General features: G+C 39.6%; 1 protein-coding gene across 1 annotated transcript in view; it reads right to left on the reverse strand.

The window, feature by feature from the left end:
* The window catches only part of LOC105822374 (low affinity sodium-glucose cotransporter-like), a 73,747-nt gene that overhangs the window by 2,721 nt on the left and 45,240 nt on the right, over positions 1–25,786 (reverse strand). Inside the window, 10 exon segments of the mRNA XM_012659353.1 lie at positions 1,005–1,107; positions 3,835–4,044; positions 5,524–5,692; positions 8,970–9,120; positions 10,335–10,442; positions 12,009–12,144; positions 15,516–15,736; positions 23,703–23,783; positions 25,326–25,397; positions 25,400–25,430. Coding sequence (XP_012514807.1) covers positions 1,005–1,107; positions 3,835–4,044; positions 5,524–5,692; positions 8,970–9,120; positions 10,335–10,442; positions 12,009–12,144; positions 15,516–15,736; positions 23,703–23,783; positions 25,326–25,397; positions 25,400–25,430 — 1,282 coding nt within the window.

A 25,786-nucleotide genomic window follows, 5' to 3' on the forward strand; every position in this document is an offset into this window, starting at 1 on the left:
ATATTAATGCTCATACTCCTTGTCCCAGTATTTGGTTTCTAGGACTTAATCATTAAATAAAAATAAAACAGAAATTAATACAGAAAAGTATATATTCTAGTGAAAAATTCCAATAAATAAATTAATATTATATCTAAAATTGTCTATTCACTCTAATGATTGTTTCCTCGGCTGTGCAGAAGGTTTTTAACTTGCTCAGGTCCCATTTATGAAGTATTACTCAGGCATAAAAAATGGTGTGTAACACCTGTTGTATTAACCTGGATGGAAATGGAGACCATTCTTCTAAGTGAAGTATCACAAGAATGGAAAAACAGACACCACATGTACTCACCATCAAATTGAAACTAACTGATCGTGTGCACATATGCAAACAACATTCATCAGACATCCAGCAGGTGGGAGGTGGGAGGAGGGAATGGGACACTTCACACCTAACCGGTACAATGCGCAGTATCTTGGGGATAGGCATACTTATAACTTTGACTCAAATGGTACAAAAGAAATCTATGGAATCAAAACGTTTGTACCCTCATAATATTCTGAAATAAAAAAAAAGAGCTTAGTTTTAAAGAATAGGCAATTTTTTTCTTTAGAGAGGAGGTGGAAATATTCCATGGAGCTTGCTGTGTGTAAGGAAAAGTGAAGAAAGCCGCCTGCCTGGAATGGAGGGTATATTGGAGAGAACAGTGAGAAATAAGACTGGAGAGAAGGTGGGGCTAGATGTTTAATCATAGTCAATCAAGATGGAACACTTAATATGTAAGTAGGAACAGAAATTGACATCTCAGTGACTATGGATGGATGATGGATGGACAGGCAAAGGATTAGGTGGATTTCATACGTTATCTTGGTTGTCGGAAAGGTAAGATTTTAAAGTTTCAGTTTGCCACAAATCCAACAGCTTTTCCAGAAGCCGAATTTAGTGGCATTAAAAGAGAATCACTAAACCGAGCCATGCACACAGAGTTCCTACGGGAACACCAAATGTAACCAGATATTACCTTCTTCAACACCATCACGGGATTCTTCCAGCCTTTTCTCATCTGCATCTAAATCGATTCGTTCCTCTGTACTGTCCCGAAGAGCCCAGCACAAGCGATACAACTGACCAGAGACCATGTGCAGGTACATTAGTGACAGGCAAATGTTTGCAATATTATGTACCTTTTATTATCATACGGTTAAAAAAAATCAAACTTCACAGGAGAGCACAGATCACTAGGAAAAGGTCTCCTACCCCACTCACTCACCAAAACACACTACCTGTTTTAAATTATTTCTGTTTTCGATTCTTCTGGTAGTTATTCAAAACTCTGAATAATTTGCTTAAAACTCCTACTTCTGAGTTGATGATATAATTTAAGAAAAGTTGAAAAGATTTAGCTAACCTACATCGTACCCCTGTTCACTCATTTTCCTTATCACCCAACTGTTATTAGCTACATCATTATTTGTTTCAGTTTGTCTGGTGGTTACTTTTATAATTTTTAAAATATCTTAAGCTCTATTTCTGGATACATCATGTTTTCATAGTCTCTATGTATTATTCTTGAGTTCCAATTGCAATGAAAACCCTTACACATCCCCTTCCTAACAGACTTCTAAACTTCTATCAGTGATACCATTATTTTAAACTGTTAAACTTCGAAGAATTTTAATTGTTTTCTGTAAATATAGTTAAGAATTCCATGCTTAGTCTCTATTTGATTAAAAAAGCTGAAAATAAATAGCATTTATGCTATAAGGTACCTTATTTAAAAATTTTTTTTGGCCACAGATCCAAGACGTGATTGGATACAATAAATAAATACCAGCTCTGGGTCATTCTAAGGAATTGTTTCAAGTATCAGTGGGTTTTTAAATTTATAATCCATCGTATTCTCAAAGTCATGCCTCATTTCAGTTTGTGTCACTACAAATTTCTTGTACAGATTTGCTAGAATTTGTAATTGGCTTTCTTATTTGTTCTTGACATAGCAAACATGCTTTTATCTTATCACTAAGGATCCTAATCATAGCTTCATAAGCTATTATTCGTAGAATTTCTTATATTAAATCCACTTTCTTTGTTAAAACTCTCTTCCAGGGACTCCTTGAATTCCTGTTTAACTTGGACCAAGTATTAATACTTTCTAGTCTTGCTGAAAAGCTATCGTCCTGCGAAACCTCATGTCTCTGCTGCTGGGCTAGGTCCACAACACTTTTCATGACTTACTCTGAAATAACTGTTAATCTTATCAGTCCATGTTGAAAGTTCAAAACTCACACTATATTAATAAACAAACATAAACATAAATTAGAGAAATGGTCTCACTGGTCCTTCAGACAAAATCTTTTTCTAAAAGTTAAAAATAAATTATGGTCATTTCTATTGGCAAAAATGAATTTAACATTTTAATTTGTTTCTTTGAAAACTATGATATGTTTTCTAGTGCTCTTTCATTCGACTCTCAATATTCGGTGTAAATACTTAGTTAGGAATCCTGGTGACATGTCTTTGGTAAAGTGATTTGAACCACCCTGTGTTTCAGATTTCCCATCCACACGTAATCTACTGGCCACTCCTCAAGGAAATATGTAAATAGCCATTGCTTCAAAGATTATAAATGATACATGCAAAAGACATAAAAGTTATACATGTTAGTAATACATTCAAAAAATATTAGTATATAAGCACTATTTATATTTTAAAAGTGATTAATACTGGCTGGGCCTCTATATTATCTCCCACCCCCAGAGATGCCTCTTGTTGAAAATTTTGGGTGTGTATGTTTTAAGATTTTTTTCTATGCTTAGGCAAACTTGCATAGGGTTACATGTATTTTATTCCGGAAAATGCTATTATATGATACTATGTTATTCCACATTTGTTTTTTTTTCACTTAACTACATTATGGACATTTTTCAAAGAAAATAATGGAGCGTCCTCTTGTTTTTAAATAGTGCATAATATTCAGTGCACCGTTATCGTGTACTCACTCCCTTTGTGATGGACAGTTGGATTGTCCTCATTTTTTTTTTCTATTTGGAAGCTTTTGCTGAGAAAATACTTATACATATATTTTTCCTACTCTATAAACATTTCTATATAAGCTCCTCAAAGTGGGATTGTTGACTCGTAAGGTGTAAGAATTTAAAAATTGATGCATACTGCCCAACTGGCCTCCTACAAGTTATAAAACTCAGGTACTCATCAACAGTTCCGGATTGTGGGCAATTCCTTACATCCTCACCAATGCCAGACATTATTCATATTAAACATTTTTTGCAGTTTGAAAGACAAAAAATGCATCTAATTATTCTGTTTTTTCTTTTCCTTCACCCTTGTAACCTGTGCTTTTTAATTTTCTTTTGTCTCTGTGCCTAGGTGACAGCTCTTCTGTGAATCTTTCCCAGTCTCCGAGGCAACACTCATTTTTCTCTTCCTGGAACCCTGTAACGATGGCGCAGATTTCTGCCCCAACTGCACTGCGAAGCTTTTAAAGTAAGAAGCTCATTTCCCGACCCCTTACTTTTTTTTTTTTTTACATTGTGCAAAGAGTGCTTTATTTTTTCAAGAAACGTTATTGTTAGTGGGGAGGGGATATTTTATGCACCTTATAGTGGACACTGCTCCAATTCCTTACTTGTGAATTCACTGGTGCTTTGCACGTGCTAGGTGCAAATTTTTGTGTATTTGAATGACTGGATGATACTCTCCTCGGTTTATTGTAGCTCTAGAGGTGCAATGAAGACATTGCCTGGGATCCTACAGTAGCCGCAGCTTTAGGATGCCAAGAACCCTTCTTTTAAAATGAGCATATATCTATCATTCATCTACTCACGTTGTACGTCAGGAATGGGTTTTGTTAAGAGGGAAATTCCCAGGACGGCTAGTATGGTCCCAAAGAAGAGAATGATGGCAAAGTACAGGTAGTGCACGCCACAGAAAATCTTGGGACAGTCACTGGCAGCCAAGCAACTCCCTGTTCCGTAGGCAAACTCTGCGATCATACGACTAAGGCCCATCACAAGTCCAATGATTAGACCCCAGAACGCTCCCTGCGCAGAAACAAAAGCAAAATCAGAGTGTCTAGAAAAGATGAGAAGCTCATTCAAGTGAGTCATAATTATCATCTAGGCTGCTTTCTCAATGAAGGACCAACAAGTGGCTAACCGTGAGCACAAAGTCACCAAAAGAGAAAGTTGCTAATGTGTGTGTGAGTGGCGTGTTGTTCTCCGTGGTCTTGAAACAGCATTGCACTCTTGGTCCTCCGATTCCAGGACACTACTGTCTACGCTGACCCAACCTGAGGTTTTCTTTGACTTTTATTTTATAGATAGATTTAAAAACTCATGGTTTATTTTGTAGAGTAAACAGAACTATGAGTTATGTTACACAATTTTCAGAGCAGATATTAGGTAGTTTTGAGAGTTTTATTAAGCTCTTGACAATTCAAAGTGTTTATTTTCTCTGAGACATTGTTGGGGGTGGACAGATACATCCCTGTTTCCCTGAGCAAGATGTTATGCTTTAGGAAAACAGTATTTCATGCAGATTAAGAGTATGAGCTTTGGATGGACGAAGCCTCAAGTCTGAATCCCCGGACCCCACTTACTGATATTAAGTAACACATGAAAAGCACATAGGTATTAACCTCTCTGCACATGTTCCTTATCTGAAAATTATAATAATAAGGCTAGTACCTAGGAACAATGAAGGGATTCAACGTACATGGTCCACTATAATCAATCAATTATATATATCATAATAGCAGTAAACATATTCCGAACCCTTACTAGTGTGGTAGATTTTCTTCCAAGCCTTTCACATATGAAAAAAAAATTTTTTTTTTGAGACAAAGTCTTACTCTGCCACCCAGGCTGGGGTGCAGTGGTGTGATCATAGCTCACTGCAACCTCGAACTTCTGGGCTCAAGGGATCCTCCTGCCTCAGCCTCCCAAATAGCTGGGACTACAGGCTCACACCACCACGCCCAGATAATTTTTTAAAAAACATTTTTTCATAGAGACAGTGTCTCACTGTGCCCAGGCTGGTCATGAACTCCCGGCCTCAAGCAATCCTCCTGCCTTGACCTCCCAAAGTGCTGCGATTACAGGCATGAATCACTGCACCCAGCCACGTTTCGCATATTTTATCTCATTTAATCCTCACAGCAATCCCATAGGGTAGGTGCTATCATCATCTTCATTTCACAGAGTCAAGTGATTTGCTGAAGGTCACAACACTGTTAGGTGGTATAGCCACGCCTGGGTTTTGGCAACCTGTCTCCCAAACCTGTGTTCCTCAGCACTGCGCCATGTATGTACAGAGCATTTTGTGAGAAATATAAATACTCTACTATGAATGGACACTATTATTTTTGTACTTTAGGAAGGATCAAGAATTGTGACTGACCTCAACTGAAATTGACATGGGCCATGATTTGTAAAATAGAGCACAAAAATACATTTTGATACCTCAGTGAAAAAAATGTTTTCTCACCCCAGCAGGGAAAGTGTTTTCCAGTGTTCACTTACCTGCTCGTTGACTCTTTTACAGAAGACAGCCAGCAGGAAGACAGCTGTAATTGGAGGCCCGAGGTAACTAGCCATTGATTCTGAGTAGTGGATCAGCTGTCCATTTCGAAATACCTGTACTAGTGGAACCCACATGATGCTGACGACAGTTACTACGAGGAAAAATATCCTGGGAAGAAAACAAAATGATTGACATGTTAAGCAAAAGTATCACAGGCACTTCCGTTGTGCTTTAGTTCATGGATTCATTCTTGTTGCCATTTCTTGGTTTTCCAAAGAAAGCCAAGCTCCTTAATCTTGCAAGAACCCATGCCATGCTTAATGATTTTCTGTTAGTAAAGTGCCGATACAGCAATTGCTGGTCTATAATTAGTCCTAACAGCTTCATCTACGAGATGAAATATCTGAAAACAGTTCAGGTGTCCCCAGTTGATTAATGATTCTCTAATGTGATGTATGTCAATTGCAAATCAACACCACTCTATTTCTATTAACCAGTAATTCTTTGTATGATAAAGAAAGCAGACTTCCATTTTTGTCATTTTCCTAGCTTGCAGAGAACTAAGTCAGTTTGCATAGGTTAGAAGTAACACGGCCTCTACCCCAGAATGTGCAGTGCATTGGCAAGAAATGCTAATTTGTGCATTTATTATTTGAATACTCTGGCAGATAGAAAGAATTGGTTAAAATATTGATAAGTCATAAAAGCCTGCTAGAAGCTCCCGAGGTCCAGAGAGCAGAATTTATTTGTCTTCCTAAACCCCAGTGTTCTCTGTGTTTGTTGTGCAATATTCATTGAATAAATTGAAAAAACATAATTTAGTAGACTGCAAAAAAGGTGATCATCTCTCTTGCTTGCATGAAACAGAGAAGCCGTGGTGGGGTGGAGGGAGGAACAAGCATTTGGGCAGGAGACTGAAGCACAAATGTCTCATTTAAACTTTCCAAAATCTCTGCACTGTTGCAACAACTAAATATGATAAACCATGAAAGGTCTTAGCATAATGCCTCAACCATAATAAGGATTCAATAAATTATACCCATTATTGTCATTTTATCATCATTGGAAAGTAAATCCTGTCCCTCCCCAGCTCATGCAGCTTCTGTTGTTCTCTGTCACATGCAGAATAAACTCCAGAGCCTTGTCCTGGCTTAAGTGTCCCTGCATGACTTTGCCTCGGGCCACCTTTCTGGCCTTGGTTCTTGTCACTCTGCCACTTGCTCCTCATGGGCCCACCTCACTCCTCATTGTTCTCAAACACCCCACACGCATGACCATTGGACGAACGCAGGACTCACTGCTCCCTCTCCAGAGAGCCATGGGGCGACCACACTCCTGAGGGCTCTGCTCCAATGCCACCTCCTCAGGGGGACTCCCTGAGCATCTGGATGAGGGACCCGCCACTCCATTTTCCTCCTGTAATTCTCATCACAGCCTTTCTCGCCACCCAGTGCAGCACACATTTGTGAACTGTCTATCTTCCCCACAAAGGCATAAATTCCATGAAGCAGCAATTTAAAAAATGTACGTGTTTCTTTCCATATTTGTGTTTTGGGAGATAGTAGGTATTTGATAAGAGAGAGAGGAAAAGAAAAAGTCACTAATTTATCATTCAGGAGGATTTCACGATCATACGCCTGTTAGGGGGACTACTGCATCTTGGGTCCCCTGAATACCAGTCAGCACTTTCTCTGCCACGGAAACACACATCTTACTGTTCCTGTCCTCCTACAGCATTTGTCCAGAGTCAAGATCTCGGCCGAGTGAGGCCTTTGAGCTCTTTCCCCAAATGTTTTATTTGCTAAAGCTATTATTACTGTTACCAGCAAAACAATCTTTTTAATGGGTGTTCAGTTTTTCTTGATACCAACTGAAAAGCTGGCCGTGTCCCTCCAAGACTGGTCTTTGCAGACACTGTATCTGTAGACTGTACTGAGAGTGTCCTTACCCTGGATCCACTGCGGCCAGTGTGCCTGCTCAATGAGTCAGGAAGAGGGAGAATTGAGATTAAGGTGAGAATAGCAGGGCTCCAGCTTCTACTCCACCTACTGGCGAGGCTCCAATAAACTTCAAGTGCTAAGCTACAAGTATGTAATTACACATTTTCATTACAGAAAATACACATAAGTACATTACCAAAAAATTGGTAAGTATGACAGGAGAAATGATGCATCCATTATCTTACCATTTTAGCCACATTTGGAATTATTATCACCATCAATTTGACCATTTTTGCAAGAGTCATAATCAATTTCTTTAAGATCTCTTCCCACATCCCTTTCTAATCAGGACCACTAAATTTTAAAAGACTGAGAGTGAAAGATATGCACACTCGTCGCAATCCACTTGACAGAAATACGTATCCACGTGCATCAAGGGACATAGACAAAAGTGCTCAAGCCATGAACAGGAGAGTAGATGAATTCTGATGTATTCCTGCAATGGAATACCGTATTGAAAATAAATAAATAAACTATAGCTACACATAGCAACATAGATGGATGTCACAAACATAACAGGAGCAAAAGAAGCCATATATCAAGCAATGCATATTGAGTTATTCTATTTATAATAGCCCCAAACTGGGAAAGAATAAACCATAGCATTTGGAGTCACAGTGGTCAGCTTTGGGGATACGGGGTCCGAGGGGGCTTCTGGGAATTTCCATTTCTTGACTGGACTGCCAGTTACATGGGTGCTCATTTTGTGATATGTCACTGAGCCATACATTTATGTTTTACATGTTTTCTGTATGTGTGTGTTCCTTGAATTTTTAAAACATGTTACAAAATGTTGCAAAATACTTTTCAAGTAGACAATACAGGGTCTACTTTTAAAGTATGAAGCGAAGAAAGGAGGCTATTTATCCATTCTTCCTGCTTGTTTCCCTCTACCTCACTGTCTTTAAGGCCCCCAGGCTGCTCAGGGATCCCTGGGTTAACCGAACTCTCCAAGCAGTGTTTTGGAATTAGTCCCTCCCATGAGTTCTATCCCTTTCTAACGTGGTCCAATCTTTAATGAATGCAATTGATAAACTCCTCTGTGTTAGTGTGTGGATGTCTTAATCTATTACCTCCAGGTGATATACCAGGAAACTGCTGGAGACAATGCATTATTCTATCAGAGGTGGATGGAATTTTGTACCCCATTAAAGCACTGATGGAGTTAGTGAAGATGTGGGTGGAGAGCAGTACGAGGAGGGAAAGAAATAAGAGATAATTAGAGGCATTTGAAAGTCTGAAAGAGCAATTATTTTGCTTAAAGGTATGGCTCCAATTTTTGCATCTGGACAGATATAAGTTGAAATAAACATCCTTTAATGTTCCCTCCTCCACTCCAGGACTCTATGTTTACTTTCGTCAAAGCCAAAGACAAGGGAGCTCTAGTTCACTTCTACATCTGCGCTACTGTAGAGGCATTCTAGGGAGAAACAGGGTTCCCTCACCGTCCTGCTATCAGAAGCTCTTTCTCCGACGCCTGCTTCCGCACCTTGGAGTAGATGTCCATGGTGAAGAGGGTGCTGGCGCTGTTGAAGATGGAGGTCAGGGAGCTCATGAGGGAGGCCAGCATGACCGACAGCACCAGGCCTCTCAGCCCTGGTGGCAGGAGAGGGTAAAAGCACTGGTTAGTGGCTGGACACCGTGATCTATGAGGGCCTTGCTCAACCAGAGAGCTGTTCAAAGATAAAAGTGTCAACTCGAACACTGATTAAGTGATGTACTTATCAACATACACCAGCACGTGGAGTTTCCTGCATATTTCCTGGTGATCTGAGAATAATGCAGTATAGAATTTTAGTCCTACACATAAACTTAGAGCTCGTCTGTTGGAACCTCATTTTAGAAGAGTGGAAATAGTGTCATGCCATCTTTCTTTGGAGAGGAACTCTTGGCTTTCCGAAGACTTAGAGAACTGAAGGGGAAGAAGTTTAGTAGGGGTTTCTGCCAAAGAAGTCTTTGGTGGGTCAAAGCTAAGGGTTTTGAACCATCATGAGAGCTTCAACCTCCATTTCTCTCTGCCAATTAGTAATGGCCCTAAACCTCCTAGGACAGAGTGTGGATGAGTTGTATGTGGTGTCATGCTTGTGGGTCATGCTCCCCTCCTCCTGAAAATGCTGATGTGTGTTGGGTGGACAGAAGTCACATAAGTATTAGCCAACATTTGATGGGCCTCAGGTACAAGATTACCTGGTCAGTCCGGAGCTCTGTACCTGGCTCTGTTCCTGTTCACCATAGCGATGATCACCTTCTGGCTTCCTAATAATTTACTTATTTCACACGTATGGTTTGTTTTCTATCTCACAATACTGGAATGTGAGTTCTAAGGGCCAGGGGATTTTGTATGTACTTCACTGATGTTTTCTAAGCACCATAGCAATGCCTGGCACATAGTAGGTACTCAATAAACACTTATAAATTAAATAGATTGAGATCTATTATTTTGGTATCACTGAACAAAAGAAAGCAGGATACTTAACCTCTAGTCCTCTGAGTTTGTAAGTTTACGGATATGCAACTCCTTTATTGACAAAGAGATCACTGAAATGTTCTTGATTCCCTTGGAAGAGTCTTGATTGTGAAGGAGTAAGTAATGTCTACAGATTCTTCTAACAGAAACTGTATCAAATTTGTCTATGAACTCTCCAAGCCTCTTAGAGGGCCAGTGGCCTGTGGAAGGTGCTCAAGAAATGTCTGATGAATAGAACTGAATTAATGAAAGTGAGAATTACCAAGGATTATACCATCACCCTTCCTCAAGTCCCTTCCATAGACAGCCCTCCGAGGCTGTTCCAGCACAGACATTTTCCTACCTGCTGGCAGCAGTTGCAGCACCAACATTGGGTAGGCATAGTTACTGCAGCCAACTTCAACGCCGCACTGTTTCACACACTCAGAAGGCACGATACAGGCCACCTTATCTGAGGAAGGATTCAGAGGTGAGCTCCATGAGGCTGAACCAGGCACAGCCCATAACTGCTGGACAAAGAGATAAGTTGTACAATCATGGGTGGGGGAAGGAAAAACATTTGCCTGGACATTGGAGAGTCAACTTTGAACTCCATACCACGGATCCGGTCCCTCTTTGTCCAGAACACGAGGCAGAAAGGTCTCATCTCTGTGGCTCTCCTTGCATTGATCCATGGGGCAAAGCTCCCCTCTTTGGGATGTGGCCCAGAGATGGCATCAGAGCAAACAGGGGAGCTGATCCCATCCTCCAGAAAAATGGCAAGAGAAGAACATTTTCCAGAAAATAAACATCAACACTCTAGAAATAAACATCAACAACAACAATGACAACAACAACAGGAAGTTAGGTCCTGCATCCAGTCCCATCTAGCCTACTGTTGTTCACCCACATCTCAGAAGAGGCGTCACTCGTGATGGTCAATCTGCATGACGGCTCCGTGTGTGATGATGACTCAACTCTGTGGCAGTTGCACAATACTTCAATGGGGTTTTTTTCTTAAACAATATTATGACAATAGACAGGGAAAATTGAAAAAGAATCACCCAGAATGATAACACCTTGGCGCATTAACTTTTTTCACTTTTTAATTCCTTTTTAATCCTTTTCCATAGAGAAATGCCTTTTTTTGCATAACTATCATGATTGTTGAGCTATTGTTGTGTAGCCCTCTTTTTTTTTTTTAACATTTTAACATAGTAACTGCAGCATTTCCCCATGTTTTGAGATCATCTTCAGTCTCTTGTGTGCAATTTTCCACAAAGGAGGTAGGCAATGATTTCTTTGGCAAGTCTCTATTTGTTGGATATCTACACATTCTTTACTGTTGTAAACAACACCCCAATGCTGCAATAAGCTCAGAAAACATGAAGTACATTCAGTGTTATCCGATGGATCATCAATAAAAATGAGTCTTTAATTAGCCAAGTAAGATTCAGTTATATTTCCTTTACTTTTCAAAATAAAGAAAGAAATTTTATTTTTAAGGAAAAATTTCAACACCAATAGTTACTCTCAGCTGACTCAGAAGTTCATGTGCCCCAAACAACTTGGTTCCAATGCAGTGAAAATCGATTCAGTTCTCCAGCTATCTCAGAAGGACCAAGATGGGACAGGGCATCTCCAAATACCTTCTCAGTCAGCGATGTCACCAAACTCAGCCACCACTGCTCACCCAACTCAAATTATCCCATTTCTACTCCATCCTCCAAGTGCCCCTCTGCCATATTCTCTAGACTTCCTTAAATCTAAGCCACTCATGAAAACAGGACTCACAGACTCAAATGTCTACTATGAGACAGGCATGTAGTATTAAAAAGGTAAGGGAACGGGATGTCAGCTATCCCAAGTTTGCTTGCCTCTGGCCCTCTCTCTGGGCAAGCTGTTCCCTCTACTTGGAATTCAGGTTTTACTTCCATCGAGAATGGATTTTATAGTTTGTTAAGATTTTATAACATCTTAAAAATACTTCTCACAATTCAAGCATAAAAAGGACAGGACATATGGATTTGGGGCTCACCTGTGTACAGAATGTGGCTGATCATTCCCGGCATCACCATTAGGAACATGGGCAGCAGCTTCAGATAAGCGCATGTGATGCAGGCGGCCTTCACGTGAGACATGTCCTTGCCGCAGAGGCAGCGCTGCACAATGACCTGTGGAGAAAACAGGACATACGCATGACACAACCTGGGGGCGATTTCAAAAAGCGTCTGTCTTCAGGGTTTAATGTGACAACAAGAAATGATGTTGGTCCATATATATTATAGAAGAGATTTCTGCATTTGCATGTTTATTGCAGCACTATCATAATAGCCAAAGTACGGAATCAACCTAAGTGTCCCTGAAGGAATGCATGGATAAAGAAAATATGGTAAGTGTACACAATGGAAAATCTTTCAGCCATAAAAAAGAATAAAATCCTGTCATTTGCGCAACATGGATGAAACTAGAGGTTGTCATGCTAAGTGCAATAAGCCAGGCACAGAAGGACAAATATTGCATGTTCTCACTCATATGTGGGGCCTAAAAAAGTTGATCTCATGGAGGTAGAGAGTAGAATGGTGGTTACCAGAGGCTGGGAAGGGAAGAGGAGGGAGGGGTTGAAGATAAGTTGGTTAAGGGGGTGCAAAACTACAGTTGGGTAGAGGGAATACATTCTAGTATTCAATAGGACAGTAGGGAAATTATTGTTAATAATTTATTGTATATTTCAAAATAGCTAGAAGAGAAGAACTGTAATATTCTTAACAGAAAGAAAAGATAAATGCTTGAGGTGATGGATATACCAATTACCCTGATTTGATCATTACTGATTGTATATACATGTATCAAAATATCACAGGTACCCCCAAAACAGGTACAACTATTTTATGTATGTCTATAAAGAAATGATGTCATGGTTGGTGGTAAATAATGAGCTTTGGAGTGTGAACAGGATTTGAATTTCTATTTCTTTCCCATAGTATTTGACCTCTGTGAATCTCAGGTTTCTCATCTCTAAAATGGGGTTATCTGTTGCAAGGCTTCCTGAATATTTGGTATAATGTATGTAAGACCTTTGGTACAGAGAAGTCAATACACATTAGCTACTATTAAAATATGTTCAGAGCTCCCAGGCTGCAATGCAACAATGGTAGTGTGCCCTGCTAGGTGCAAAGCTGTCAGTACTGATGCCACCACAAGTTGTGTATTTCAGTTATGTCTTTGATATCATAGACATCATCAGTAGCTCCCTATAGTTAAGGGGCAATTGCCTCCTTGAGAAGTCAAGCCAGTTACCATGCAAATGCTGTGATCAGGCAGCCATCGGAATAGACATTCATTTATATATTTCCTCAGAATATTCGAAAAACCTCATCTGTTTATAAATCAAATATGATAGTCCTTGGAAAAGGAATGCATAGAATGTCATAATTCCTACTTACATTATGCAGTCTCTTAACTAAGAACTTTGTAGTAATGTAGGACTTTTACCCATAATGCCATGACTTCTTGCTATTTTTCTTCTCAAGGAATGTCAGAAAATAGAGATGGCTTTTTTGTGCTTAATCCTCTTTGGAGAAGCAATCCATTAGGGATGGCAGTGGTATCATTCAGAGCTGGGGGAGCAGACGGCATTTGTAGACTGACGGCTGGAAGCAGGCAGGTGGAGGTACAACACCAATCACAGGTGAGGAGGGGAGCCCTGTCAGTGGTGAGCAGGGCCGGGCATTAGATCTAAGGTGAATGTGAGGCCACTTACAGGAGGCAAGTCAGGTGGCTACGGATGAAATATAATAATAAAGATGGTTCCACAAATCGATGATGAAACAATGCATCCTTTGGTGGATGTTTTGGGGAAAATCAATTATTTGTTACTTAGAGAAAAGTGTAACTGTGACCATTGATTTAAGACAGGCTAAAAATTGTGAAATTATATGTTTGAAGTTGACAGAGACACTTCAGAGAGAAAAAAAAAAATCTTCAAAAGACAAAAACAAAAAGAAACCCAGATGCTATAAAAAGGAATATTCAGAAATCAAAAAAAAAAAAAAGATCTTTGAAGTTATAAAAACGAAGGCAGAAAAGCTGGAGGACAAAGTTGAGGAAGTCTCCTAGAAAGCAGAGCAAAAAAGACCATGAGATGGAAGATGGGGAGAAAAGATACAGACACCAGAGGATAGCTGAGGAAGACCAGCGCCAAGTGGAAGGTCCCAACAGGAAAACCAAATGGAAGAAATCAAGGAAAGAATCCCCCAAATTACCCAAGACATCAATTACCAGGTTAAACAGGCTCATAGTTGCCCACTGCAAGGGACAAAAACAGATCCACGTTGTGGTACATGGTGGTGAAATTTCAGAATTCCGAGGACAAAGGAAAGACAAGCTTCCAGAGACAAAAAGGCAGTCATCTCTAAAGGATCGAGAATATCTTCCATCTTCTCAACAGTAACGGTGGGATTCAGAGGACAATGAATCTACGACTTTGGGCAAATTCTTTCCAACCTAGCAGTGTACACATGACTAAACTATCAATAAGGAAAGTTTAGAGCGAAGACATTTTCAAATATGCAAATTCACAATAAATTTACCTTCTATGGGGCCCATCTCAGGAAGCTACTGGAGGTTTTGATTGCCCTGAAATAAGGAATAATCTAAGAAAAAAAAAAAACCTGACATGGGATACTGGAAAAAGAGATGAATCCCAAGAGTGAGGCAAAAGGAATCCCAAAGAAGGGGCCTTGGGTAAGGTTGGGCATCAAACATAGACCCAACCTGGCCAGACTGTGAGGGGTAGAGTTGGTAGAATATTAAGCATTGAGAGGGGATTTTGGCAATTTGCAGAGGGTTTGGTGCTTCTCGAGTGATAATTACCAAGAAAATTTAAAATAAAAAATTAGGAATTATAAATTCCATGGAAAATAGAAAGCTAAAGAAAAATCAGTCAGAAGATGTCATGTGGCTCAGCTGTGAATTACATTCAAGAAGTCTCAAAAAATGGTAGAACTGAATGCTGATCTCTAAAATTGTGATGCTATTGGGAGGACGGGGGAATGGGAGGTGTGCTCGCGTGGGACCGAGAATGGGAGGTCGAAAGAGAAGCCAACAGAGAAACCCTAAAACTGGAAATCCAAGAAGGAGCAACACAAGCATTTATTGGAATCACTTGGGGATCAAGTTAATGAGAAAATTTCGATTCCACTGATCTGGACAGGGTCATAGGGTCTGAGAGTGTTTATTCCTAGAGATCTCCAAGGCCATGTCCTTGCTGATGGGTCACAGACCACACACCAAGCACAGGGATTTAGAGAGTAGAAATAAATACGAAATACTTAACTGAAAGAGCTGAAAGCATTTGCCTCTGAGGGACAAGAAATAGGGTAGAGAGTGTGGCACCAGGCAGCTATTTTGTAACAAGACTCACAGAAGTGTTTGACTCTTTAACTGATGTGTGTGTACAAAATAGAAACTAAATTCTTTTCTATGAGACAAGAAAGAACAACATAAATGCGTGCACACACACACAGAGACACACACACTTCACCTGATCTGTGCACCAGTACCACAGAGATGTAATGAATATTCCCAATATCATTCCTGGCCACGGAATGTCCCCAGAGACAGGATCTTGGAAAAGGTGGAAGGAGTCCACCTGAGGAGTGTAGCACCTGGCGTCGATTGTCAGGTTGTCCCCTTCAACTATGGACGGGATGGCATTCATGTACTTCTCCATGAAACTCTCGTAACCTCCAACTTCGGCAAATGCTGAAAAGGCATCAGATAAAATGAAATGTCTAACTGAAATCGAGCACACCCAATGTTTATGCTTACTACTTTGTGGTGGAGGTACACAAGCACCTGCCATCAGCCTGGTCAAATCCCCAGTGACCTTCTCCCAGGATCCGTGTCTTCCTAGTACCGCCACTGGCATTGGGCATGGTACCAGAATGACTTTCACAAAGTACATAAAGCAAATAACTCTAACTTATCTTCTTATAGTGCTGTTTAAAGTTTTAAGTTAATGTCTTGCTTTAAGGTAAAAATGAAACTGTAACCCAACAGACTGGTATTGATGTCTCACAACCATCCAGAGCAAAAACACACCTGAAGGTGAGATGACAGAGTGGGCCCAGTGGAATTGACCATCAGTCATCGGAAAGCCCCAGCTCCTCTGAAATCAACAGGAAGCAACAGTCTCTCTTCCTGACTCAGAGCCTGGCTATTCTGACCTCACTTGCAATCTGCTTTCCTGGTGCAACACTATTCTACCTACATTTCAACAAAAAATTGGAAAGATTAGGAGCAGAAATTGGAGGCAGCAGGTTAGCTGTGATGAGGAAAAATGGTGAGACTCAGCCCACTGTGGGTCTGGACAGGTTAGCCAGGTGTAGGAAAAATTACAGTTGATCTTAGAAAGATAAGCCCAGGCATCTGTGGTCCCTTAGTATAGGTTTAAACGATGCAAAATTCATCTCAGTATCCTACAGTTGTAGAGTTGAGTTGACATTAACTTCCTTCTTCATTGTTTAATTGAGGACCTACTATATACCGAACATTGTGCTGGTATCATGTGAAAAATGAATGCGCAAGGCAAAAACTCAACCTAGTGGTGGATACAGTCAATGCAAGGAAATTGCTTTGATTAGATAAACATGGTTTGTAAGAAAAGTACACAGAGGACTCTAAGAGATAAGAGAATCCCTCTTCCTCAACCTAAGAGTGGGAGAAGTGAGGCTTGGAGAATGCAAGGAATGCATCACTGAGGCCAGACACTAATGAACCATGAACAAGAATAGTGCAGACAGTCTGGATAAATAAATAGAAAGTAGATGGCTGACTAGACACATGTAGTATGTGCCTCCTCTACAAAGAGGAGCCAGAATAGTAAGTAGATACTCACATTTTGGATGGATTGTTTAGGAGAGAAAGCTGGGATTCACCAGAAGAATGGGAGGTACCAATGTAAGGAGAGGCTTTAGGGAAACTGGCCTGTCTGGGGACTGGCTGGGAGCTGGGAGAAGCTCCTGGATGTGGGAAAGCAGTGAGAGAGGAATCCCAGGTCTTCACACTATGAAACAGGCTCTTACGATCTTGGCTATGGGCGAATCCTCAACTCCTGTGGGCATTGGGACCAACATAGGGAGCTGCCTAGAGATTGCACGTAGACGACGCTCCAGAAAGGGAGCCCATGCACAACGCCACAGCATCCACACCCAGACGCTGGGGATCTATAGACACGGCTACTGCTGTTGTGCTGTTCTGAGGAGGGATAGCAGAGACTGGGGGCTCTCATGCAACTCTAGAAAGGTCCCCACCACTGTGCTGTGGCTGCTTTTGAGCCTGAGATATGAATGGATTTCACTGCCCACAGCTTCTTGCCCACACTGCTTGCCTACAAGTGGCTCTACACCTTCTAGTCCTGGGCTCAAGGCACCGTTTTGAGAGTTTAATGCTGGGCTACACCCTGCCCTTGGGCCAAGTTTGGGTTGACACCGCTGCAGCCATCACCTGGCTGAGGAGGCACAGGGAAGCTGGGCTCTTCTAGGCATACCTGGGACAATACCCACCACCCTGCAACAGGCTGCTGTGGGACTGGAGACTATCCTGTCCACCCATCACAGCTATCAGCAACACCGACAGGGACCCTTTGGTCTCAGTGGGTTGCTCCATCACTGCTGCTGCTATCACCATCACATAAGCTACCCAGGGGCCTGATAACCTGCCCACACACCAGGACCACTACTCCCACTATTAGCTTCTGAGTAAGCCACCTGCAGGTCCAAGAAGTGGCCCTCCAAGACCCACTAACACTGGTGCCACTGTAAGCTGCAGCGGGGCCTGAAAATAGACACACAGGCCACTGTTGCCACCACCAGGGCCTGAAGACTGGCTCAAGTGGCATCCAAGTCCCCAGCAAAACTTCACCATAGCCTCAACTAACAACGGAACCTTAAATCACTGAGGAAGTCACAGATACCACTGACGCTGTGTTCTGCTGAAGAAATCATATAAAGATCACACTACAGAGGGGACCAAAATCAAAGCTCAAGTGTCCTACTCATCTAACAACATATGTATGTATCTTCAGGAAAATATTCTCCCCTACAAAAGTGATTTCAAACAATTGAAAGAGGTGACTGCTATAGCAGATGCACAGACATAAACAGAGGGACACAGGAAACATGAAAAAGCAAGGAAATATGACAGTACCAAAGGACCACCACAATTGTCCAACAATAAATCCCAATAACTCTTTGAAATGCCAAAGCATTCAAAATATTGATTTTAAAGAAGCTTAATGAGATGCAAGATAAATTTGAAAACCAATATAAAGAAATCAGAAAAATAATTTGGGATTTAAATGAGAAACTTATTTTGTTTCAGCATATTACAGGGGTACAAATGTTTAGGTGACATATATTGCCTTTACTCCACCTGAGTCAGAGCTTCAAGTGTGTCCATCCCCCAGACGGTGTGCACCGCACCCATAAGGTGTACATACCCATCCCCTCTCCCTGCTCCCACCTGCCTGACACCCGATGAATGTTATTACTATATGTGCACATAAGTGTTGATCAATTAATACCAATTTGATGGTGAGTACATGTGGTGCTTGTTTTTCCATTCCTGAGATACTTCATTTAATAGAATAGGCTCCAGCTCCATCCAGGACAATACAAGAGGTACTGGATCACCATTGCTTTTGTGAATGAGTAGTACTCCATGGTATACATATACTGCATTTTATTAATCCACTCATGTTTTGATGAGCACTTATGTTGCTTCCACATCTTTGCAATTGTGAATTGTGCTGCTATAAACATTCTAGTGCAGATGTCATTTTTATAGAATGTCTTTTTTTCCTTTGGGTAGATTCCCAGTAATGGCATTGCTGGATCAAATGGTAGTTCTACTTTTAGCTCTTTGAAGTATCTCCATGTTACTTTTCACAGAGGTACTAGCTTGCAGTCCCACCAGCAGGCTATAAGTGTTCCTATCTTTCTGGATTCATGCCAACATTTATGGTTTTGGAACTTTTTGATAAAAGCCATTCTCACTGTAGTTAAGTGATATCTCATTGTGGTTTTCATTTACATTTCCCTGATGATTAGAGATGATGAGCATTTTTTCATATGTTTTTTGGCTATTAGTGTGTCTTCTTTTGAAAAGTCTTTGTTCATGTCCTTTGCCAACTTTTTGATATGGTTATTTGATTTCTTTTGCTGATTTTCCCGAATTCTATATAGATTCTAGTTATCAGCCCTTTCTTTATTGGATGTGTACCATGTGGATATTTTCTCCCATTCTGTAGGTTGAATGTTTGTTCTTGTGATAATTTCCTTGGCTGTGCAGAAGCTTTTTAATTTGATCAGGTCCCATTTATTTATTTTTGTTGTTGCTGTGATTGCTTTTGGGTTCTTCTTCATAAATTATTTCCCTAGGCTGATGTCTATAAACCCCTAAAACTCATAAATGAAATACAAAATACATTCAAAAGCTTTAGTAACAGGCTAGAACAAACAGAATGAATCTCAGAGGGCAGGTCTTTTGAAACAATCTAGTCTGACAAAAATAAGGAAAAAAGAACAAAAAATAATAATTTTTGAGACATCTGGGGCCACAAAAAGCAACCAAACTTACAAATTGTCAGTATTCCTAAAGGGGAAAAGAGATCAAAAAGTTTACAAAACCTATTTAAGAAAGTAATTGATGTAAACTTCCCAAGTCTAGCAAGAGAGTTAGACATCCAAATATGCAAGGCCCAGTGATCCCCCCAGGCAAAAAGTTTTTAATTTTTTTCAAAAAGGACTTCACCATGGTTTATTATATTCAGAATGTCTAAAGTCAAAATGAAAGAAATAATTTTAAAATTAGCAAGAGAAAAGTGTTTAGTCACCTATAAAGGAAACCCCATCAGATTAACAGTGGGGTTCTCATCAGAAACCTTACACTCCAGAAGAGAATGGATAGCATTTTCAAAGTGTTGAAAGAAAGAAGCTGTCCGTCAAGAATTTTATATCCTGCCAGAATAAATTTCATCAATGTAGAAGAAATAGTCTTTCCCAGACAAGCAAATGCCAAGGGAAAATTTGTCACCACTAGACCAGCCCTACAGGAAAGGCTCAAAGGGATCTTAAACATAGAAACAGAGGCTTCCATGGAAACATGGAAACAACATTCACCATCTTGAAAACACATGAAAATATAATTTGCAAGTCTTATAAAACAATCATACAAAGGAGGAAGAAAAAGCAATCAAATGGCAACATCACAGAATTTCATCAAACCACAAAGTCAAAAAGAGAAAAGAAAGAAGCAAAGAATTTATAAAACAACAAAAACAATTTAACAATATGACAGAATAAAGCATCATATATAAATATTAAGCTTGAACACAAATGGGTTAAATTCTCCACTCAAAAGATATAGATTGGCAGAACAGATAAAAAATATGACCCAACTGCATGCTATTTAGAAGAAACTCACCTTACTCATAAAGACACATAGACTGAAAGTAAAGGAGAGGAAAAAGATATTCCAAGCAAATGGAAACCAAAAGTGAGGAGAAGTAGCTGCACTTACATCAAATAAAACAGATTTTAATTAAAAAACAGTAAGAAAAGACAAAGAAGGTCATTATACAATGATATAGGGATCAATTAAGCAAGAGAATACAACAATCCTATATATATGCACCCAAAATCAGAGCTCCCAGATTCACAAAACAATATTACCAGACCTAAAGAGATAGATGGCATTACGATTATATAGGGGGACTTCAACGCCTCACTGACAGCACTACAAAGATCATCTGGACATAAAATCGACAAAAAACATTGGACTTAAATTGGACTTTAGACCAAATGGATTTACCAGACATTCACAGAACATTATACACAATAACTATAGAATATACATTATTTTTATAAGCACTGGAATATTCTCCAAGATAGACCACATATTAGGTCATAAACAAATCTAAATTAATTTTAAAAAATTGAAATCATATTAAGTATCTTCTCAGACTACAGTGAAATCATGCTAAAAATCAATGATAAGAAGAACTTCAGACTATACAAATACATGGAAATTAAACAACATGCTCCTGAACAATACTGGATTTGTGAAGAAATTAAGAAGGAAATCAAAAATATTTTTGAAATGAATGAAAATGCAAACATGACATACCAAAATCTGTGATACACAGCAAAATCAGTGCTAAGAGGGAAGTTTATAGTGCTAAATGCTCATATCAAAAAAGTAGAAAGATCACAGTTAACAACCTAATATTGCACCTCAAGGAACTACAAAAAACAAACCCAGGGTTAGCAGAAGAAAAGAAATAACAAAGATCAGAGAATAACTAAATGACTTAGAGAACCCCCTCAAAAATAAAACCCAACATAAACAATCAACAAAACAAAGAGTTAGATCTTTGAAAAGATAAACAAAATTGATAAGCCACTAGCTAGACTAACCAAGAAAAGAAGAGAGAAGATCCAAATAAACAGAATCAAGAATGAAAAAGGAAACATTACAACTGATATCATAGGAAGAAAAAGATCATCAGAGACTATTGTATGATGAATGACTATGCCCTCACAAACTGGAAAACCTAGAGGAAATGGACAAATTCCTGGAAACATACAACCTCCGAGGAAGAAATGGAACTCCTGAACAGACCTATAATGAGTAGTGAGATTGAATCAGTAATAAAAAAAATCTCCCCCCAAAGAAAAATCCAGGATCAGATTGATTCTCAGCTGAATTATACCAAACATACAAAAAAGAACTAACACGAGTCCTCCTGAAACTGTTGCAAAAAAATGAGAATGAGGGAATTCTCCCTAACTCATTCTATGAAGCCAGTATCGCTCTGATATCAAAACCAGAAAAGGACACAATAAAAAGAAAAATACCGACCAATATTCCTGATGAATATAGATGCAGAATTCCTCAACAGTACACTAGCAAATCTAATCCAACAGCACATCAAAAAGATAATACACCATGATCAAGTGAGTTTGATACCATGGATACAAGGATTGTTCAACATACACAAATCAACAAATGTGAGACATCACATAAATACTATTAAGGACAAAACCCACACGATCATCTCAATAGATGTTAAAAAAGCATTTGACAAAATTCAGCATCCATTCATGACAAACAACCTCAACAAACTAGGCATCGAAGGAATACAACTCAAAATAATGAAGGCCATATATGACAAACCCACGGTTAACATTATACTTAACAGGGAAAAGTTGAAAGCATCCCCCCTATGAACTGGGACAAGACAAGCATGCCCACTTTTACCACTCTTATTCAACATGGTACTGGAAGTCCTCACCAGAGCAATTAGGCATGAGAAAAAAGTGAAACACATCCAAACTGGAAAACAGGAAGTCAAATTATTCTTGCTTGGTGAGGTTATGATCTTATATATGTTTTCTTGTTGGTTTTTTTTTCTCTTTTACCACTATACTAATGAGGAGATATGATCTTATATCTGGAAAACTCTAAAGACTCTACCAAAAAACTCTTTGATTTGATAAATGAATTCAGTAAAGTTTCAGGATACAGAATCAATGTATAGACATCAGTAGCATTTCTATACCAATAATGATCTTGCTGAGAACCAAATCAAGACGGCAATCCATTTACAATAGCCGCAAAAAAAAAAAAAAAGTTAGGAATGTATTTAACCAAGGACATGAAAGAGCTCTACAAGGAAAACTACAAAACAATGATGAAAGAAATTTTAGATGACACAAACAAATGGAAAAACAGCTCTAATTAACAAGAATTAATATTGTTAAAATTGCTGTACTGCCTAAAGCAATTTACAGGTTCAATGCAATCCCTATTAAAATAACAAAATCATTTTTTAACAGAATTAAAAAAAATTATAAAGTTCACGTGGAACCAAAAAGAGCCTGAATAGCCATAGTTATCTTGAGCAAAAAGAACAAACCTGGAGGTATCCCATTGCCTGACTTCAAATTATATAATACTTACAAGGTTATAGTAACCAAAACAGCATGGCACAGGCATAAAAATAGACATATAGATTCATGGAACAGAATAGAGAACCCAGAAATGAAGACACATACTTACAGCCTACTGATCTTTGACAAAGTCAACAAGAATATACACTGGGGAAAGGACACCCCTTTCAATAATTGATGCTGGGAAAATTTAATTGCCATATGCAGAAAAAATGAAACTGGACCCCTAGTTCTCACCATATAAAAAAATCACTGCAAGATGGTTTGAAGACTTGAATGTAAAACCTGAAACTATAAAACAAGAAGAAGAAAATCCAGGGAAAATTCTTCTTGACATTTTCATCAGTGTGGGGAACCTGCAGCCTTGGGGCCACATGTAGCCTTCTGGATCCTTGAGTGTAGCCTTTTGACTGAATCCACATTTTATAGAACAAATCCTTTTAGTAAAGGGATTTGTAGTTTGGATTCTTTCAAGGGATCTGGAGGGCCATATGTGGCCTTGAGGAATGAAGTAAAGTTGTTCCCCCATTTCCTCAGGCTGAAAAACATACAGCAAGAAAGAAGTCAGCTAGACATTTCAATGACGAGAATTATAGAAATGTTTGGACAATGTGGCCATGTAGACCTGGCAGACAGCAGTAAAGAGTAGACAGACTGAACAGGCACAAGTTCCAGATTTCCAACCCTTGGGCACTGTACATGCTGTCCTCACTTACCAAAACCCGTGAGAATAAAAGACCCAATCAACATGATGATGGTCTGGAGGGTGTCTGTGTAAATCACTGAGGCCAAGCCCCCTGTTGAGAGAGAAAAAAAAAGAACCAGGGAATTTTATCCATGTGTATTCATGCATTTGCCTTCATCTTAGGGTTCTCTTCCACACAAATGCTGGAAATGACTCAACAGAAAACATATCAAAAACTCTGGGCTGAGCTGCAAACTTGTTTTGGCATCATAATCTCCTTAGTATTTGTGTCTTTCATTGGTTCTTCTATTTCTCTTGCCTTTCACTGATTTAAAGTTTCTATGGATTATAGCAGAATTTCATCATTATGTGAGTTTTCGAATATTGGGTAGGGAAAAAGCAAAAACTCAATACCATTGAAGTTTCCTTAACAGTCTCTCAAGTCACTCCCATGTAGAGCAGTATCCCTGCTCTAAAAAATCTAGCAAAGCCATTTCTGCTTTAGCTTTGGAACATATCATTGTTTCATTAATTAAATACGAGGTATAGTAATTGATTTGTGTTTTGCTGCAATATTGTACAAAGAAACCCCCAACTTCTCTTTCAGCACCAGACTTACTAGACTCTCAGTTGACAAGATATTTCCTTTACGAGAGTGTCATGAGGAAATAAGGCTGATCCTGAAAACAGGACTGTCATGCACCTATGCCTGTTACAAAGAATTATTCCACTGGAACTTTCCAATTAAGCCACTTGTATGAAGACCTTCTCCTAGCAACAGTCAGTACCACCAATGAACAAGTGCCACTACCTCTAATAAGCCCCTATAACCAATTGTCTTTGTTTCAAAACAGCTTATGTGGACTCTTCCTCTTTGTCTTTAAAAGTTTCTTCTCTCCCCAACCCTCTTGGATGTACCTATGGTCCACCGTAGCATGCTTACCCTAGATTGCACCCCCTTGCTCTTCCTGAATAAATTCTTACTTTTAGAGAGTCAGTCTCTCTGCCATTTATTTTAGGTTTACTGTTCAATGTATGAAAATGGTTCCAGAACTGTCTTGATTTTTCTAGCTATTATTCTTTAATTTATGCTTCCCAACTCAGCTGGTATAGTTTAATTTTCATAAGTTAGTATGCATGAGACACTGCACAGACATATCTAGTTCACGAGAGCCTGCTTGGACTATTGCCACACACCTTCTCCCCACCACCAACCCACTGCTCCAGTTCTGCTTCCCTGACTGTCCCATTCACAGTCCAAGGCCACTCCATGGCACCCTGTCTTCATTTGAACTTTAACTTGCATTTGCCAGTCTCATGGCTGAGCTGCTATTTCATCCAGCCTTCCATGTAGATGATTTGCTGAATTCTAAATGCCAATCTGGGTGCCAAACACAGAGCTGAAACAAATCACCAGTTCCCCATCCCATCCACCACATCATTTTCCTCCAATAAGGTGCTCATATCTGATAAGGAGGATTCTGTTTTATTTGCTCTAGCTGTGTTTCTCTTCCTGTGCCTGACTCTCACAGTGGGAATGAAACGGTGTCCTTACCTCAGCAGTGACAAGGCTAACACTGAGGTTGCTAATTGAAGGTGGGGATAAGATTAGCAGAAGGAGGCAATGACTGCGCAAAATATGCAAAAGACTCACCAGTGATGGAATAAATGGCAGTAATAGCCAAGAGGATGAAAATTGCCAGGTAAAGGTCCAATCCCAAGGCCACCTGATGAATATGGCTCCAGAAAATATGTCTGCCTAAAAAGGGAACAGTCCAGGTGGAAAAAATAATGGATTTCATGCTGTTGGTTTCTCTTTCCCAGTGTCCACGCTCCCCTCTCCTCCCACCCGTTCTTTTCCTGGTAGACTCCTACTTGTCCTTTAAGACACCACTTGGATGTAGCCTACCACATTGTCTTACATAAAGCCTCAACAGTGATTTTCATTCTCTCTTCTATATTCTATAGGCAATAAAATACCCTATAAAGATGGATTGTAATTGAAGGTGTTAGCATGAACTCATAATTTCTAAAATATGTGTACGTAGGTGTATAGTTGCACCAGAATGTATATGTATGGATGTGTGTGTGTGTGTGTGTGTGTGTGTGTATATA

This window comes from Propithecus coquereli, unplaced genomic scaffold (assembly GCF_000956105.1).
Source record: "Propithecus coquereli isolate 6110/MARCELLA unplaced genomic scaffold, Pcoq_1.0 Scaffold606, whole genome shotgun sequence".
In the NCBI taxonomy this organism is placed as follows: domain Eukaryota; kingdom Metazoa; phylum Chordata; class Mammalia; order Primates; family Indriidae; genus Propithecus; species Propithecus coquereli.